This window comes from Balaenoptera musculus, chromosome 5 (genome assembly GCF_009873245.2).
Source record: "Balaenoptera musculus isolate JJ_BM4_2016_0621 chromosome 5, mBalMus1.pri.v3, whole genome shotgun sequence".
Classification (NCBI taxonomy): Eukaryota; Metazoa; Chordata; class Mammalia; order Artiodactyla; family Balaenopteridae; genus Balaenoptera; species Balaenoptera musculus.
The window spans coordinates 97515366-97533258 of record NC_045789.1 but is presented as its reverse complement, the minus strand read 5'-3'; the positions used below and the strand labels follow the sequence as shown (position 1 = coordinate 97533258).

Genomic DNA, 17893 nt, shown 5'->3' with positions numbered 1-17893 from the left:
GGATTGTAGGTAAGTGCGGTGGGAAGCAAAGACGTCAGGAGACTCTTACAAAAAACCCTGAGAGACAACGGTACTGGACCAGGGTGGTAACAGTGAGCTGCTTAAAGGTGGTGGGATTGTCGATGTAATGTGAAGGCGAAGACGGCAGGGTTTCTGATGGATTGGATGTGGTGTGTCATGTGAGAGCCAGAGAGGATTCAAGAATGACTCCCAGGTTTCTGGCCTGGGAAAAACATAGAGTTCTGTGTATTGCAACAAGGAAGGTTGCAGGACAAGCAGATTCAGGGTTGATGACAAGGAGCTTCGTTTGGGGCATGTTAAGCCAAGGGAAGGTGTCCATCAAGCGCTTGGATGTTTGAGTCTGGAGTTCTGGGGAGACGTTTGGGCCCTGGGTGTAAATTTGGGGAGCATCAGTAGATTGACAGTATTTAAAGCCAAGAGACAGGACGATCTCACCAAGGGAATGAGGCAAGGCTGAGCCCCAGGCACTGTCACACGTGGTGCTCGGAAGATGAGAAGAAACCAGCCGAGGAATCTGAGCAGGAGAAGCAGTGGGTAGGGGGAGACCCAGGAGAGAGCGTGTCTGAGAAGCCAAGGGAAGAAGATATTTCAAGAAAAAGAAAGCGACTGATCACTTTCATTGCTAAACGCCTCTGACAGGGCAACTGAGGTGAGGGCTGAGGATTGATCGTAAGCTGTGGTGATGCGGGGGTCCTTGGAGATGCTGGCAAGAGCAGTTCCAGGGAGCGCTAGGCTCAAAACACTGATTTGGAAAGAGAGGGTTTGCAGATTTTTCTTTTAGAGGGTTGAACAACTGAGCAAGGGCTAGAAAGAGATGTGAAGCCCAGAGAGAGTTTTTTAAGGAAGGGGCCTTTGTACATGGATAGGAATGAACCAAAAGAGCAGGAAGAAATGAAAGGGGGAAACTGTCCAGATCAAGGCCCTGGAGGGGGCGGGAGCAGTGCCCAGGCAGAAACCCTGGCTCAGATGGAAGCAGGGACAGACCACAGGAGCAAGGGGAAGCAGAGGCGGTGACATGACTCAGTGGGGTGAGACAGGGGGATGGGGAGGGGGGAGGGTCCATCTCTGGCTTTATCTCTTTGCTCTTGAAATGAGAACAAAGGCCAAGGGTAGAGAGTGAAGGGGGATGGGAAGGTGAAGGTTTGAGTGGAGAGGAGAGGCTGTGAAATAGTCCTTCAGGAGTTGGATTCCTGCCAGGGTCATCTGACACCAAGGGCAGAACCTTCTCCTGGCTTCCACCTCCTACACAGGAAAGCCAAGCTCTTTGACAGGCTCGTGGGGACAGAGGGTCCAGCCTCCTTCCTCCTCCTCTGGGGCTCATGTCCACCAATCGTGGGGCCTAAGCATGCATTCCTTGTGGATGCAACGTCTACTCAGTTCAAACACTTCACTAACCATCAAGGTCAGCTTCAGCGTTATCAGTAGTAAGAAGAAAGACGTTTCACTGAGTTCAAAGGGCCTGACTTCTTCTTTGGTCTTTGCCTGTCAGGGAGGAGCCATCACAGCTAAAATGAAGCCCAAGGAAGAAAAAGTGAAAATAATTACAGAGGTGAGTGATGGCTTAGATGTCTCCAAGGGATGTGTCTTTGTGTGTGCATGCTCATGTCACACGTGTTGGTGAGTGAGGAAGTTAGGCCAGCAACGAGCATTTATTGCATGCCTACTGCATGCATGTGCTACCTTGGGCACACGGAGGCGAAGAGGGGTGCATGCAGCCCTTCAGGCGCTCCAGGATTGAGGGCTCTGAAGCTGCTTTGTCACCATTTCGTGAATTCCAACAGACAGCAGTTCTGAGTTACCACCTAAAGGGTCCAGTTCTGCTGAACCACATTGATGTCTTTTTTTTTTTTTTTTTGGATTATAGTTGATTTACAATGTTGTGTTAGTTTCAGGTATACAGCAAAGTGATTCACTTATACATATACATAGATTCATTCTTTTTCAGTAAAGCACATTGATTTCTAAAGAAATTCAAAATGAGGATAACAACTGCAGATTATAACCACTTATAAAATCCTCATGGAGTCCTGCAATTTCTAACTCATTTTGTGCAAAACATCATTAAACACTGTCTGGACCAGAGGAGCGAAGAATTCTCCAGTTTGGAGACCAGAAACCTCCGAACAGAAGAGAAAGTATTCCTCTCAATCCTCGCTTCTCTCTTGGCTCTAGGGCTCAGTAACTTGAGACCATAGAGGCAGAAATGGGGACAATATGCTATTTCCAATAGGAACTTCAAAGAGCCTGAAGGAACCCAGATGAAACCACACAGATTAACTTTAAGCAAGACATCAAGTACTGACAACTTACCTACATCTACCTGTGCTCATTCATTCACACAACAAATATTCATTGTGCCTCTGGTCCCTGGGGATAGAGCAGTGAAGAAAACCCTGAGCTCTCCTGGAGTTCACATTCAGTCTAATTTGAGGTCCTACTGGAGAGTTTTCCATTGACAGAGGGTCAAAACATTATTGGAAAGCCAAAAAAAAAAAAAAAAAAAGCTTGATGTATATTTCTCACATTCTCACAAGTCCATTCTAAGCCAATAAGAATTTAGGCTTGAATTAAGAGCCACAGTTGCACACCTCAATATTATCATCTTATCTAAATCCTGATAGGCTCTGAAGAAGGAGGCCTGAGTGAGGGTGGGTCTTGCACCCAGAGGATGAGTCAGAGCGATCAGGTCCCTTAGACAAAGAAAAAGCCCAAGCCACGCCCACTCCCTGGCTGGGACCTCAGTTCCTTCCTCTGCAGCTGAAGCTCAGGTCTTCTCTGAACAGATGGCCAAGGGCACTGATGAGTGGTTGAAGCCTAGCCCAGCAACCTGCATGCCATTTCTTTGAAATCTTATATGATTAAAACCCATGCTTTGTGTTCCAAGTTTGTTTCAGTATAAAAACAAAAATTTCCCAATTTTAGAAAAAAAAATGTCTAATAAATCTGGTACACCAGAAGAGGTTCTGGGTTTATCTTGCAACTTCTTTTATACCCCGAGGTGCTTGTGCCCTGGTTTGTAAAACTCAAACTAGAAAACTTTAAAGCTTCAAACTTAAGAGGTTTCAGCTCTAACATTTTATGACTAAAACTTTAGAAAGCATAATATGGAAAAAGAAACGAAGTTGGCACTGTTAAAGGATTTCTCCCTTTTCAGGAACACTCCCACACTGTTGGTGGGGATGTAAATTGGTACAGCCACTATGGAAAACAGTATGGAGGTTCCTTAAAAAACTAAAAATAGGGCTTCCCTGGTGGCGCAGTGGTTGAGAATCTGCCTGCCAATGCAGGGGACACGGGTTCGAGCCCTGGTCTGGGAAGATCCCACATGCCACGGAGCAACTGGGCCCGTGAGCCACAACTACTGAGCCTGCGCGTCTGGAGCCTGTGCTCGCAACAAGAGAGGCCGCGATAGTGAGAGGCCTGCACACCACGATGAAGAGTGGCCCCCGATCGCCACAACTAGAGAAAGCCCTCGCACAGAAACGAAGACCCAACACAGCCAAAAATAAATAAATTAATTAATTAATTTTAAAAAAAAATACTAAAAATAGTAATACCATATGACCCAGCAATCCCACTCCTAGGCATATACCCAGAAAAAATCTTAATTTGAAAAGATACATGCACCCCAATGTTCATTGCAGGACTATTTACAATAGCCAGGACATGGAGGCGAACTAAATGCCCATCAACAGAGGAATGAATAAAGAAGATGTGGTACATATATACAATGAAATATTACTCAGCCATAAAAAAGAACAAAATAATGCCATTTGCAGCAACATGGATGGACCTAAAGATAGTCATACTGAGTGAAGTAAGTCAGACACAGAAAGACAAATCATATGATATTGCTTATATGTGGAATCTAAAAACAGGATACAAATGAACTTATTTACAAAACAGAAGTAGAGTTACAGATGTAGAAAACAAATTTATGGTTACCAGGGGACAAGGGAGGGGGAGAGGAATAAATTGGGAGATTGGGATAGACATACACACAATACTATATATAAAATAGATAACTAATAAGAACTTACTGTGTAGTGCAGGGAGCTCTACTCAATACTCTGTAATGACCCATATGGGAAAAGAATCTAAAAAAAGAGTAGATATATGTATAACTGATTCACTTTCTGTACACCTGAAACTAACAAAACATTGTAAATCAACTATACTCCAAGAAAAATTTAAAACAAAACACAAAAAGGATTTCTCCCTTTTCAAAAAGACCTGAAAAAATTTGCATCGAATACAAACTTCCACGGTGATATAACACGTATCCTCATTATTCTCTACCTGGTAGTAAGGCTGGGGAGCAGAGAAGCCCAACCCTAGAAACGCGTAGTGTGATTCTGATATCATCCTGGGCCAGAGGCCTCCATCCGGGTCAGTACATCAGTCCTGGCAGATTCACTTGTTCGTGGCCTTCATTAGATTATGACTTTTGAGGGAAGTCACCTCCGGTACCTCTGTGCGCCCAAGGCCTGGAACACAGTATGCAGTCAATAAATGCCCTAGGCATGAATGAGCACCTGGGTCAATGGACTCTCCAACACCATCTCATTGACCATCTTTCCATTTGGATACAACTTCTGAGAAGAGTAGAGGATGATGTCTGTCCACTGTCCCTTCGCTCACACTCAACTTTAGTAGGTGGAGGCTCCAGGACAAGACAGCCATTTTAACACCTAAAAATCCCACCCCTCTTCCTCACTTATCATTTTTTCCCAATTTACACACACACACTAAGAGATAACTCTTCCATTTGCATCTTAACAAAGGAGTTCATTGAAGACAGTGAGGATGCAGATGAAGCAAGACAGAAGAAGACCGCGAAGTTTCCAAGACAAAAAGGAAAGAAGCAGGTAGGGAGCGACAGAAGCACTTGTCTGTCTACTGGGCTGTCAGTTAACAGCTCACTGCACCCCGAGAGGCCATACAGCCTCCTGTGGGTACAAGCACTTGGCCTTCTCTGGGAGAGGCAGGGATGCCGGTGGGTGGTCCAGGTGAAGGACCCTATGTGGGGCCTCACGGATGACCCTCACCATGAAGCCATGGGCAGTATTTGGAGCATGTTTCCTCCAAGGTTTTTCCCATCCCCTGAGAGAGAAGTTTAGAAATGCTGAAATGAGCCCCTTTAGTGCTGTCATCAAAGGCCATAAACTAAGACCAGCGGTAGATGGCAGTGCAGGATTACAAATCTCAGGAAACTTCCACTTTCCCAGCTCCAAGCCCAAATTCTGCCTCAGTCTAAACCGAGGCCAACCCCCATCTCCCGGGCCTGCTGGCGGTCCCTCCCCCGGCTCTGCCCTCTGAAGAAGTTGCCCTCCTTGGCCGTGAACATCGCTATACAAGCTCCACCTTCTCCAGGTAAATAGACGCCCTTGGAAAGGAGGCCGGGAAGATTTTGCGGAGGGGCGATTTGCTTAGAATAATCCAGTTGCCAGCAGGGGAGGGAGGGGGAAGGAGCGCCATTTTGAGCCGGCAGCCACGTGATGGGGTCCCCTGGAGGGGGGGAGCCGGGGTGGGGGGGACCGGGGGGCCGGGACGGCGGGGAGGGAACCAGGAGAGCAGAAGTCAGGGGAGAAACCCCTTTTCAGCTCTCCCCTTGCCCAGCACAATCCCGTTGGGACAAGCTGGGCCAAGGAAACTCCTTCTCTGTAGCTGGGATGGAGTGGCCCAGGGGAGGGGACAGGGCGGCTGGAGGTGCTACCTGGCCTTGTGGCTGCGCCCTCTGGCCACTCAGGGACTTTAACCCCTTCCTGCAGGGTCAGCCGGGGGCTCTGCAGCCGGGGCCACGGGGCCCAACGAGGCGTCAGATGAGCCAGTACAAATGGAAAGAGCTCAAGTCCTTAGCTCCCAGGCCACAGGCACAGTAAGCAGTGGTGACCGGGGCTAGGGACGTGGAGCTTGGACTAAACGGGAGAAAGGAGCAGGGATGGAAAGGAGAAGGCACTTTCTGTGTCCTAGGTGTGGCACTTTCCTGAGACATCATCTCATTCCTTGAACTGCACAAAGAGCCCTGATCAGACAACGAACGTGCAGTCTTTGGAGCTTTGTGAGAAATCTGGATAGTGTTTCTTAACCCCAGCGGCACTTCAGAATCACTTGGGGATTTTTTTTTTTTTTTGTAAGTCAAATGCCTCAGGTCCACTCCAGGCCATTTATTTAAGTCAGAATGTCTGTGCTTTACAAAGTGCCTATACATAGCTGCATCTCAGTGAATGGGCTATTTTTATTTCCCTTCTTTTACGGGTGAGGAAGGAAGTTAGGAAGTTCGATAACTTGCTCAAGTCCCACAGTAAATCTGAGTTTGGAGGCAAGCCTTTGTCTGGCCCAAAGGCCATCACTCACCTGGGGCCTCCACTGCCCCTTCTCCTCACCAGTCTGCCCTCCTCTGAGAGTCTGGGGAAGGAACCACAGGCTGTTCTTTGCCCTGGATTAACCAGAGACACTTTGACAGCTGTTTCCAAATGAGTTGGAGCTGGGATCAAATAGTTTGGTTGTGATTTTCCTGTTTCCCTTTTCCTCCAAATTTCTACAGAGCTCTACACATTAAACCTAGAAAAAGTGAAAATATTCATTTTTTTAAAATTTCTTTTTAAATTCATTTCTTTATTTTATTTTTTGGCTGCATTGGGTCTTCACTGCTGCTCACGGGCTTTCTCTAGTTGCGGCGAGCGGGGGCCACTCCTCATTGCAGTGCACGGGCTTCTCATTGCGGTGACCTCTCTTGTTGTGGAGCATGGGTTCTCGGCGCGCGGGGTTCAGTAGTTGTGGCACGTGGGCTCAGTAGTTGTGGCTCACAGGCTCCAGAGTGCAGGCTCAGTAGTTGTGGTGCACGGGCTTAGTTGCTCCGCGGCACGTGGGATCTTCCCAGACCAGGGCACGAACCTGCGTCCCCTGCATTGGCAGGTGGACTCCTAACCACTGCGCCACCAGGGGAGTCACTGCGCCACCTGGGTCATCTCCCCAAGAACCTCTTAGAGAAAATCAGGATCAGCACTGCCTCCTGTGGGGACAGGTGACCATGGCCACAGTGACTCAGGTGACACAGACCACAGTTATCTAGATCTGAAGAGGATTAAGGGCTGCCCCCTTGCTAAGTGACCCACCTCATCCTGAGATAGCATCTGAGTCCACCGAAGCCCTGAGATTCACAACCTCTGACCATCTGCCCACAGCTGTCGGCTGCCCGCCCCAAGGAAATGGTGTCTGAAAAATCCCATCCAGACGACCAGCAGGAGCCCGCGCAGGAAGGTTCTGACACTCGCCTCCTGGGCATGACGAGCCGACGAGGCCCACGGAGTAAGTTCTGTCAACCAGTATTAATTGCCTCCTGGGATCAGCACAGAGCATCGTGGGGATTTTGCATGGGTATTATTTTTTGTACGCGTCCGCCACCCTCCACAGCCCCAATTCTAGGCAATTTCTAAGTTCACCTCTGTCTGGGAGACAGGACACAACCCCAGGACATATTTACATAACCACAGAATTTTGAAGCATTCACTGAAATAGAAATGGTGCAAATAATCAAATAGGTAGACATTCAAGGGTGGGTGAAATAGGAAGGCATATTTGTCAATGAAATAGTACTAGAATCAGATGTTGGAAAACCTGAGGATGTTTCTGAGGCTCTCGGAGATCCTGCCCCTCGAGGACCCCTTCTCTTATCCATCCCTCACCCCATCCCCCACCCCGGACACACTCCCTTCCCCCTTCAGGAACTGTGGCCTGTATTTTACAGCATTACTTTTCTCCATCACAGTGACCATCATTCATTCTCTGCTCATTGTAGGGAAAATTACTACCCCTCACTTGTTGCTTTTCTTGAACAGTGGATTAGACCAGAGAAGAAGGCAATTGTTACATAATTATTACGTAATTGTTACTCTATTTTTCTGCAGCTGAGCTGGGGAATAAAGTAACTATTGGAAATTAGAGGGCTTTGGAAGCAAGTTCATCTGAAGTCCAACCCTAAGAAAAATGTGGTTCCAATCCAAGAGCAATGACACAGTAAAACTGTTACCAGTTAGTAAAGTAGAACCAAACTTTATCCCATATATAACTTCATCCCATATAGTTGCTTCATTTTCTAAATGGGTAAGATTATTCATTATTGAAGATCACAGTTTGTCTTAGTGTGCTCAGGCTGCCGTAACAAAATATACCATAGACTGGGTGGCTCCAACAACAGACAGTTATTTTCTCACAATTCTGGAGGCTGGAAGTCTAAGATCAGGGTGCCCGTGTGGTCAGTTTTCAGTGAGTCCTCTCTTCCTGGCTTGTAGGCAGCTGGCATCTCCCTGTGTGCTCACTTTGGTGTCTCTTCCTATAAGGATGCTAATCCTATTATATTAGGGCCCCACCATATAACCTCGTTTAACCTTCATTACCTCCTTAGAGGCCCTGTCTCCAAATATAGTCACATTGAGGGTTAGGGCTTCAACATATTAATTTTGTGGGGACACAATTCCGTCCATAGCACAACTATTGAATATTTAAGTAGTTGTTTTAAAATCAAGAGAAAACAAAATGTCAGAGAGCATGGCCGGTAATAAAGGCTCTGTAGCATAATGAAAAGTGAATTCTTTCCGTCTTCCTAAAATGGGGGAAATACTCTTCACTGTCACCATGGGGATGATTGTAAGGATCAAATCAAGAAAAGGATGTGGAAATATTTTAAATAGTGTGCACAGTTTTAAATATTTAAATAGTATGCACTAGTATTTTAAATAGATAAATACACAGTAACTAAGGTGTGTTAGAGTGAGATAATAGACAATCTATGCATTAGTCCAAAAGGAAAAAATTAAAAACACAATGTATGATTTGAAGAAGGAAAGAACAGTACAAGGCTAAGATGTGCCTGCCTGAGCAAGGTCATGACCAGCCGGTCTCTGGGCAGCTCAGGGCAGAGCTGGAGGCTGTTGCTGATTTGGCAGCACTGGTGGGCCAAGATGTAGAGAAAATCCCTGGGAGTGAGGTGGGGGCACCTGATGGATTAGAAGCCTGGGTAGACAAGCATCAGTCAGAAACGAGAGGTCAAGACCAGCAGAAAGTCAGCCATGTGGTCGAGAGGGCAGAATAGGTCTCATTCAGCATGTCAACACACGTTAGAGCGAGAGTGCAAGGAATGAGCAACACGAGGAGTCTCGACCTGCGACAGGAAGGGCAAGGCACACAGCAGAAGCAATAGAGGATGTGCAGGTGTCTCCGTGGTAGAGTGCTGGCGGGAGAAGACTCCAAACAGAGGGCTCCAAAACACCCGAATGTGTGCAGAAAATAGTGCGTCCAGGAGCAGCCGTGTCTTATAGGACCTCGCCTGGGAAATCACCCACCCACTTAGCAGGAAACTAAGTCCAGCCCATCTTCAGGGGGAGGGAAATTTGGCTCCACCTTTAAAGAGAGGTGTGTCAAAGAAATTTATGGGCATATATTTAAACTACCACATTCATCTTTCTTTAAAACTATACTCAGAAATCTGTAATGAGCATCACATAAAATCCACACTCTTATTTGTTCTGAGTTCTGAGACCCTATGTGATCTGGCCCTTTCCAATTCTACTCCCACTCTTCTCCAATATGCCTCCACCCTGGTTGACTGCTACTGGCCTCTGAATGCCTTTTGGCCACCTGGGCATTCCCAGGCTTTGGTGCCCACTCAGAAAGCTCTCCACCCACCTCTTTATTAAGCTTGTGACAGAAAAGCAATACAGTTGTATCCGTTAAGGCCTCGGTCTTTGGCGTCAGACAAGTGTGTGTACCAGTCTATACCTGTTACTTTCTTACTTGCTTGGGCAAGTTTCCCCACCTCCTTAAACTTCAGTTTCTTTATCTGCAAAGTAGGGACAAGAATAAAAGGCCTTAATACCCCCACAGAGTTTATATTCCAGCTGGAGGGTTAGAGGGAAAAAGAGAAAGCAAATCAAAAAAAATATGATAAATATACAGTATGGCCAGTGGTGAGAAGTGCTACAGAGAAACATAAAGAATTGGCTGGATGGGACTACAGTGGAGGTGAGAGGAAGGGTTGCTGTTTTATGAAAGGTCATCGGGGGAAGCCCTCTCCAGTGAGAAGGTGTTTGTGCAGAGGCCTGAAGGAAATGTGAGACCCCTGAGGAAAGTGGCCTTAAAGCAAGAGTGTGCTTGGTGTGTTTAAGGAACAACAAGGATGCCAGAGTGGTTGACAGACAGTGAGCAAGAGGAAGAAGAAGGAAATTAGATCTGAAGGGAATTGCAAATATTTTCTCCCATTCCGCAGTTGGTCTTTGTATTCTATTGATTGTGTCCTTTGGTGCAAAGAAGTTTTTAAGTTTGAGGTGGTCCCATTTGTCTGTGTTTGCCTTTGTTGCCTGTGCTTTTGGTGTCACATCCAAGAAGTCATTAACAAACTCAATGTCATGAAGATTTCCTCTGTGTTTTCTTCTAGGAGTTTTATAATTTTAGGTCTCACATTTAGGTCTTTAATCCTCTCTGAGTTTATTGTGTAAGGTAAGGGTCAACTTCATTCTTTTGCACGTGGATAGCCAGTTTCTCAACACCATTTGTTGAAGATACTGTATTTTTCCCATTGAGTGGTCTTGGCATCCTTGTTGAAGATTATTTGACCACATACACATGGTTTTACTTCTGGGTTCTCTATTCTATCCCATTGGTCTATATGTCTGTCTTTATGACAGTACCACACTGTTTTAATGGATGTAGCTTTATAATATGTTTTGAAATCAGGACACCTGAGCCTCCAATTTTGTTGTTTTTCAAAACTGGTTTGGCTATTTCAGGGAACCTTAATATTCTATGTGCATTTTAGGATGAACTTTTCTTTTCATAAGAAAAATGCCATTGAGATTGTGATAGGGATTGCATTAAATCTGCTGATTGCCTTGGGTAGTATTGACATTTTAACAATATTAAGTTTTCCAATCCATGAGCATGGGGTGACTTTCCATTTGTTTGTGTCTTCTTTAAATTTTTTCAACAGTTTTTTATAGTTTACAGCATACAAGTCTTTTGCCTCTTTGGTTAAGTTAATTCTTAAGTGTTTTACTCTTTTCATGCTATTGTAAATGGAATTGTTTTCTTAGCTTCCTTTTCAGATGTTTCACTGTTAGTGTATAGAAACACAACTGATTTTACATATTGATTTTCTGTGCTGCAACTTTGCTGAATTTGCTTATTAGTTTCAACATTTTTTGTGTGTGGGAGGGGACTCTTTAAGGTTTTCTCTATATAAGACCATGTCTTCTGCAAACAGAGATAATTTTACTTCTTCCTTCCCAACCTGGATGCCTTTTGTAACTTTTTCTTACTGTCTTAGTCTGTTTGCTCTGTTAATATAAAACACTATAGACTGGGTGGCTTATAAGCAGCAAAAATTTGTTTCTCATAGTTCTGGAGCCTGAAAAGTTGTAGATAAAGGCACCAGCATATCTGGTGTCTGGTAAGGAGGGACTGCTTTTTGGTTCATAAGTGGCTGTCTTCTTGCTGTGTTCTCACATGGTAGAAGGGGCAGAGTAGAAGCTCTCTGGGGTCTTTTTCATAAGGGAACTAGTCCCATTCATGAAAGTTCCACCCTTATGACCCAATCACCTCCCAAAGGCCCCATCTCCAAATAACATCACACTGGGGCATACACTTCAACATATGAATTCGGGGAGGACACAAACATTCTGTCCATAGCACTTGCTTAATTGCTCTGGCTTGGATTTCCAGTACTATGTTGAATAGAGGTAAAGTTGAGGGAGGAGGGGGCATCCCTGCCTTGTTCCTGATCTTAGAGGAGATGCTTTCAGTTTTTCACCACTGAGTATAATGTAAGTTGTGGGCTTTTCGTATATGGCCTTTACCATGTTGAAGTAATTTCCATCTATTCCTAGTTTGTTGAATGTTTTTTATCATAAAAGAATGTTGAATTTTGTCAAATGCTTTTCCTGTATCAATTGAGATGATCATGTGGTGTTTGTCCTTTGTTCTGTTAATGAGGTGTATTACATTGATTGATTTTCTTATGTGGAACCATCCTGGCACCTCCCACACCCCCAACTTGGGCTAAGACTAATAAATGGTTCAAGAGGCTGTCTCTCATGACCATTTTATAAATGCTACTTACCTACATTTTTCTAGGCAAAAACCTCAGATTCGGTGGTTTCCCTATCCCAAGCAAGAAAGTTTATGCTAAGAAAGCTGTGGAACTTTTTAAGCTCATATGATTTCATTGTATTTTTCTTCTCTAAGCACTTATTGGTTTACCTGAGGCATCCTCCTCTCCCCCAGAAAGAGAGAGAGAGAGAGAGAGAAAAGGAAGGAAGAAAGGGAGGGAGGGAGGAAGGAAGGAAGGAAGGAAGGAAGGGAGGGAGGGAGGGAGGGAGGAAAGAAGGAAGGAAGGAAGGAAGGAAAGAAGGAAGGAAGGGGGAAAGAGAGAGAGAGAGAAGGAGGGAGGGAGGGAGGGAAGGAGGAAGGAAGGAAGGAAGGATGGAAGGAAGGAAGGAAAGAAGGAAGGAAGGAAGGGGGAAAGAAAGGGAGAGAGGGAGAGAGGGAGGGAGGGAGGGAGGGAAGGAGGAAGGAAGGAAGGAAGGATGGAAGGAAGGAAGGATGGAAGGAAGGAAGGAAGGAAGGAAGGAAGGGAGAAAACCAGATGATAAATCTGCCAACCTTGAACTCTGAGAGCTTAATACCATGTTCTGAGGCACACAGCAAGCTTTCTGATAAGATTTCCATCAAGATTCCTCATTCTCTTTCTTACTCATATCCCGGTACATTGCCCAAGATTAAGAGAAATAAACAACATTTCAAGTCAGCAAACATTCCTTGAAACCCATAGAAACTGAAATCAGACTCACTACTACTCGTTACTACTTTCAGTCGTGGGACCTTGAGCAGCAGCCCAGTCTCCCTCAGCCACAGGAGCCTCGTTTATATTGATAAAAACGAGGATCATAAACGCCTTGGCTTCGTGCAGCTGTTATGACAGTGAAATCAGATGATACACAGAAAGCACCGCACATAGGGTCTGGCACATACCTAGTCGCCTTCTCCAGCTGGAAGAAGAACTTGATGCTAAATAACTAACAAAAATGATTACCTCTTTTGAGAGTTATGATATGGCTGGCACCATGCTGAGGTCTTTACATACATTACATTACTCAGAACAGTCCTGTCATCAGGCATTGTTTTATAATTTAGGAAACTAAGGTTTAGAGAGAACCAACAGCTAGAGGTGGTGGAGCCAGAACTCAAACTCCAGTCTACAGACCTCAGGAATCTGTGTTCTTTTTTTTTCTTTTTTTAAAATTTATTTCATTGAAGTACAGTTGATTTACAATGTTGTGTTAATTTCTGCTCTACAGCAAAGTGTTTGTCATATATATATATATATATATTCTTTTTCATATTCTTTTCCACTATGGTTTGATAATCCAGGATATTGAATATAGTTCCCTCAGATTATCATACTAAGTGAACCTGTGTTCTTAATTGCTGCACTACAACATCATTCTACACCGGCAAATCTTAACTCTGATTGGTCTTTAAAGAGAATGGTTTACAGTTGCCCAGGGAAGGTACAGTGCTCTCTGTATTTTACTCACAGCCATGCTCTGGTTTCCATCTGCTCACTTACTACCCCCATACCACACCCACCACATCCTTCCAACCAAGTCTGCTCACCTGGATCCAAATCTTTGACTCCCTCTTGATGGTTCATTCTCCATACCTCTCATGGGTTTGGCTTGTTGCTCAGTGCTACCACCCCAGCTTCTGCCCTTGAACCCATGACCCTCTCTATCCTATAGCATTCCTGCAGGGCTCCAGGTGTTGTCAAGTCCAGACTGTAGTCAGATGCTCAGATACCAGCACCCTTGAAGACATGGCCTCCCGCACTGCACTAGGCACACGCCCAGGGGGGCCATCTCCCTGATGAACAGCAGTGTAAATCCATGCACTGAAAGCTTTGGCTTCTAATCTGCTATTCAAACATATACATAGTCATGACTTTCCAAATACAGAAAGCATCTCACCAAATAGGAACATAGCTCCCAATCAAATAAACATCTAGGAAAAAAGTGCACACATTTCCCCCAGGATTCCAACTTGCACCGTCTCTTAAGGGAGGAACTATTGAATGCTAAGCAGTTTCTTATGAACATAAGTTTCTTCATTACTGACATCTGTTTTCCATCATTCCTGTTAGTTTCTCTGATTAAAGCATCATTTCAGAGCCAATTTCTCAGTATTGGTTGAAAATAAAGTTCAGAATCCAGTGAAATTTGATGCAAATGAAAGGAAATAGATCACTTATTTTAGGCATACTTTTTAAAAGTCACCAAGACCTGGAGAGACTGACCCAGGAAACAAATGTTATAAAGTTCAGTATAAGACAAGAGGAGAATGGCCCAAAGGAGCTGGTCTTGGGAGTTACCTTGGAGCCCAGCAGGAAAGAACATTCTAGTCAGAGGGTGCACACTGGGGAATGTAGGAAGTATCAAAAGTTCACCAACACTGGGGTTTACTACCTCACGCGGTACTGGGGGGACTAAATTACAGTACCAAGTAAAATATTTATCTAAGCAAAAATAAATTGTATGCTGTATTCAATACAATTTTTTTCTGGATACTATGATTTTTGACATCTTAAAAAAAAAGCACCCAAACAAACAAAACAAAAAACAAAAACAAAAACCTTTCTGGTTGGGGAGACAGTAGCCAGTTGTTAAAGACAGCAAAGAGTCAGGACTGGAGCATGACTTTAATGCAAAATAACCAATCCAGAGCCCTACCTCCTCTGTCTGGCCAGTACTGAAACTGAGCGGAGGTCCCGTGGGACGCCCGGGCATGGAGGCCTTTTTTGTCCCCCGTTTCTTGTAGGCAAGACTCCAGCCTCCATGGCCTTCCTGGAGTTCCAAAACGTGGATTCGAACTGTTGCTAGTCAAGGGAAGAGCAGCCAAGAAACCACCTGAGGCCAGACTAAAGGGACCAAAAATGCTCAAGATTAGGAGACCCAGCACCTGAGATGAGATGCAGGGAGTGCAAGCCCTTCACACATCCTAATCTTGTCAGCAACCTCCCCCCTGAGCTATTGCTATAAAACTGCTCATCAAATCCTCCGGGTTTGGGACACATAGTTTTTTGAGGCGGGAGCCTGCTGTGGCCCCCTTTGCCTGGCAAAGCAATAAAGCTATCTTCTTCTACTTCACCCAGAACTCTGTCTCTCAGATTCGTTCTGGTACCAGTGCAGAGAACCTGAGCTTTTGGCATCAGTACAACCCCAGGAAGCAAGATTCCTCTGCCTGGATCATTCCAGGGCCAGGTGCCAGGCAACTAGGGACCACCCCTATAGCTTAGAGCCCCCCAGAACTACTCAAACCAGCCAGTCCTAAACTGCTTACCCTGCCCTGCCTTGTCTTTCCCTCAGAAATCCCAAGAAAGGCCGTGACCTGAGCTCTCAGCCCCTCCTGTCTTCTGCTCCTGACCACCTTGGTGTCTTTCCATGTGCCCTGCGTGGCATGTCCTGCCCCCTGGCTCCAGAACCTGAGAGTTTATAATCAGCTTTGTTTCCTGAGCCTCTCCTCTGTCTCCTCTTGCAGCCCCACCTGACTGACCATCTCATGAAAGAATACAAAGAATAGAAAACAAACCCATCATTATTATTTGTTATAAGGAAAGACATTTTCCCCAAAACTCCTTTGTAGCAAAATTCCTCCAGAGTCGTCTGTTCCCATCCTGGCTCCAATCTTGAACCTACTCCTCTAACTCACATCCCCATCCCTGTCAAAATTGTCCTTGTTGAGGTCCCCACGAACCGCACATTTGCTAAATTCTATAGTCAGTCCTTCATCTTTACTGTCCTTGACTTTCAGTCGCGTTCCCTGCAGCTCACGCTCCCTCCTCTTCTGTACATGGCGCCCCGGACACCACGCTCCTGGTTTTCCTTCTCCCTCGCTGGCTGGACCTCTCCATCTCCTTGCTAGTTCTTACACCCCAGCCTCTAAATCTTGGAGCCCCCAAGCTCAGTGCTCAGCCCCCTTTTCTTTGTCAACACTCATTCTCTCAGTCATCTCAAGACTTTAAATTCTATCATATAGCTATCGTATGTATAACTGAGCAGTCCCCAACTTTTATCCCCAGTCTGGGCTTCTTTCAGACTAAATGTGCAACTACCAACTTAACACCCACTTTTGCATATCACATAAGACAGCTCACATTTTTAATAGATTTATTGAAGTATAATTTGCACATCATAAAATTCACCCATTATAAGTATACGATTCAACGATTTTTAGTAAATTTGTAGACCTGTGCAACCATCACCACCATCCAGTTTTAGAACATTTTCATCACCCCAAAAAGTTCCTTTATGCCTGTTTGCAGCCACTCCCACCCCCAGCCCTAGACAAACACTGATTAGTTTTATATTCCTATAAATAGGCCTTTTCTAGACATTTCATGTGAATACAATCATACGATATGTAGGGTTTTGTGTCTGACTTCTTTCACTTAGCATGATTTTGAGATTTATAAGCATTGTAGCATATATCCACATTTTCTTCCTTTTTACTGCTGAATTATATTCCATCATATGGGTATACCACATTTTATTTATTCATTCACCTGTTGAAGAATATTTGGATTATTTCCAGTTTGGGGCTATTATAAATAATGCTTCTATGAACTGGGTCATATGATAAATGTATATTTAACTTTATAAGAAAGTGCTAATCTGTTTTACAAACTGGCTGTATCATTTTACTTTCCCACCAACAGTTTGTGAGAGTTCCAGTTTCTCACTTCCTTGCCAACAATTGATATTATCTGTCTTCAATTTTAGCCTTTATAATGTGTATACAGTGGTGTTTCGTTGTGCTTTTAATTTGTATTTCCCTAGTGATTAATGATATGGAGTATTTTTTCATATGCTTATTAGCCTTTTGTACATCATCTTAGTAAAATGTCTCTTTAAATTTTTATACATTATTAATTGGATTTTTTGTCTTACTGTGGAATTGTAAGAGTTCCTTATATATTCTGGATACAAGTACTTTATCAGGTATATAATTTGCAAATATTTTCTCCAAGTAAATGTCTAATCTTTTTATTTTCTTAATGATATCTTTTGAAGTACAAAAGTTTTTAATCTTGGTGGAGTCAAATTTATCACTTTTCTTCTATTATGGATTGTATCTAAAAATTCTTTGCCCAACCCAACATCATGAACATTTTCTCCTATATTTTTCTTCTGGAAGTTTTCTGTTTTTAGCTCTTACATTTAGTTAGGTCCATGATCTATTTTGAGACAACCCAAATTTTACTCGCCTGAAACTAGGCTTCTGATCTCCTTCTTCCAACCCTAACCTGTTTCTCCTACAAAAATCTTCCAATTTCAGAAACTTTACGTACCATTACTCTTCTTGGAAGTTTGCGAAGCTTGTTAAAGGATGTCATGAGGGTGGGGAAATCCTTGTCATCCCCATTTCACTAAATAGACATTTCATTTTTTCTGTTGCTTGGGTCAAAAACTTATGGTCATCCTTAACTCCTTTCTTTCTGTCTACCCACATCCAGTCTATCAATAAGTCCTGTTTGCTCTACGTCAGAATAGATAGAAAGTATGACCATTTCTCACTTCCTCCCCCACTACCATCCTGATCCAGGCTGCCTTCAACTCTTATCTGAAGTGCTGCAATTATTTTAAAAAGTGTTGCCATAGCCTCCTAGCTGATGTCCCTGCTCCTATTCTCACCCCCCATTCTCACCCCAACAGCCAGAGTGGCCTTATAAAAGTAAGGTCACGTTACTCTGCTGTTCAAATCCTCCAATGGTTCTCAATTGACTCAGAGTTAAAGTCAAATTCTGCAGAATGACCTACGCAGT

General features: G+C 44.3%; 1 protein-coding gene across 2 annotated transcripts in view; it reads left to right on the top strand.

The window, feature by feature from the left end:
- The window catches only part of CC2D2A (coiled-coil and C2 domain containing 2A), a 134586-nt gene that overhangs the window by 3772 nt on the left and 112921 nt on the right, over positions 1-17893 (top strand). For both annotated transcript variants that reach the window (XM_036853360.1, XM_036853358.1), the window contains exons 2-4: positions 1511-1570; positions 4806-4889; positions 7209-7332. In XM_036853360.1, the coding sequence (XP_036709255.1) occupies positions 1532-1570; positions 4806-4889; positions 7209-7332 (247 nt within the window). In that variant the 5' untranslated portion in view covers positions 1511-1531. The remainder of the gene's footprint in view (positions 1-1510; positions 1571-4805; positions 4890-7208; positions 7333-17893) is intronic.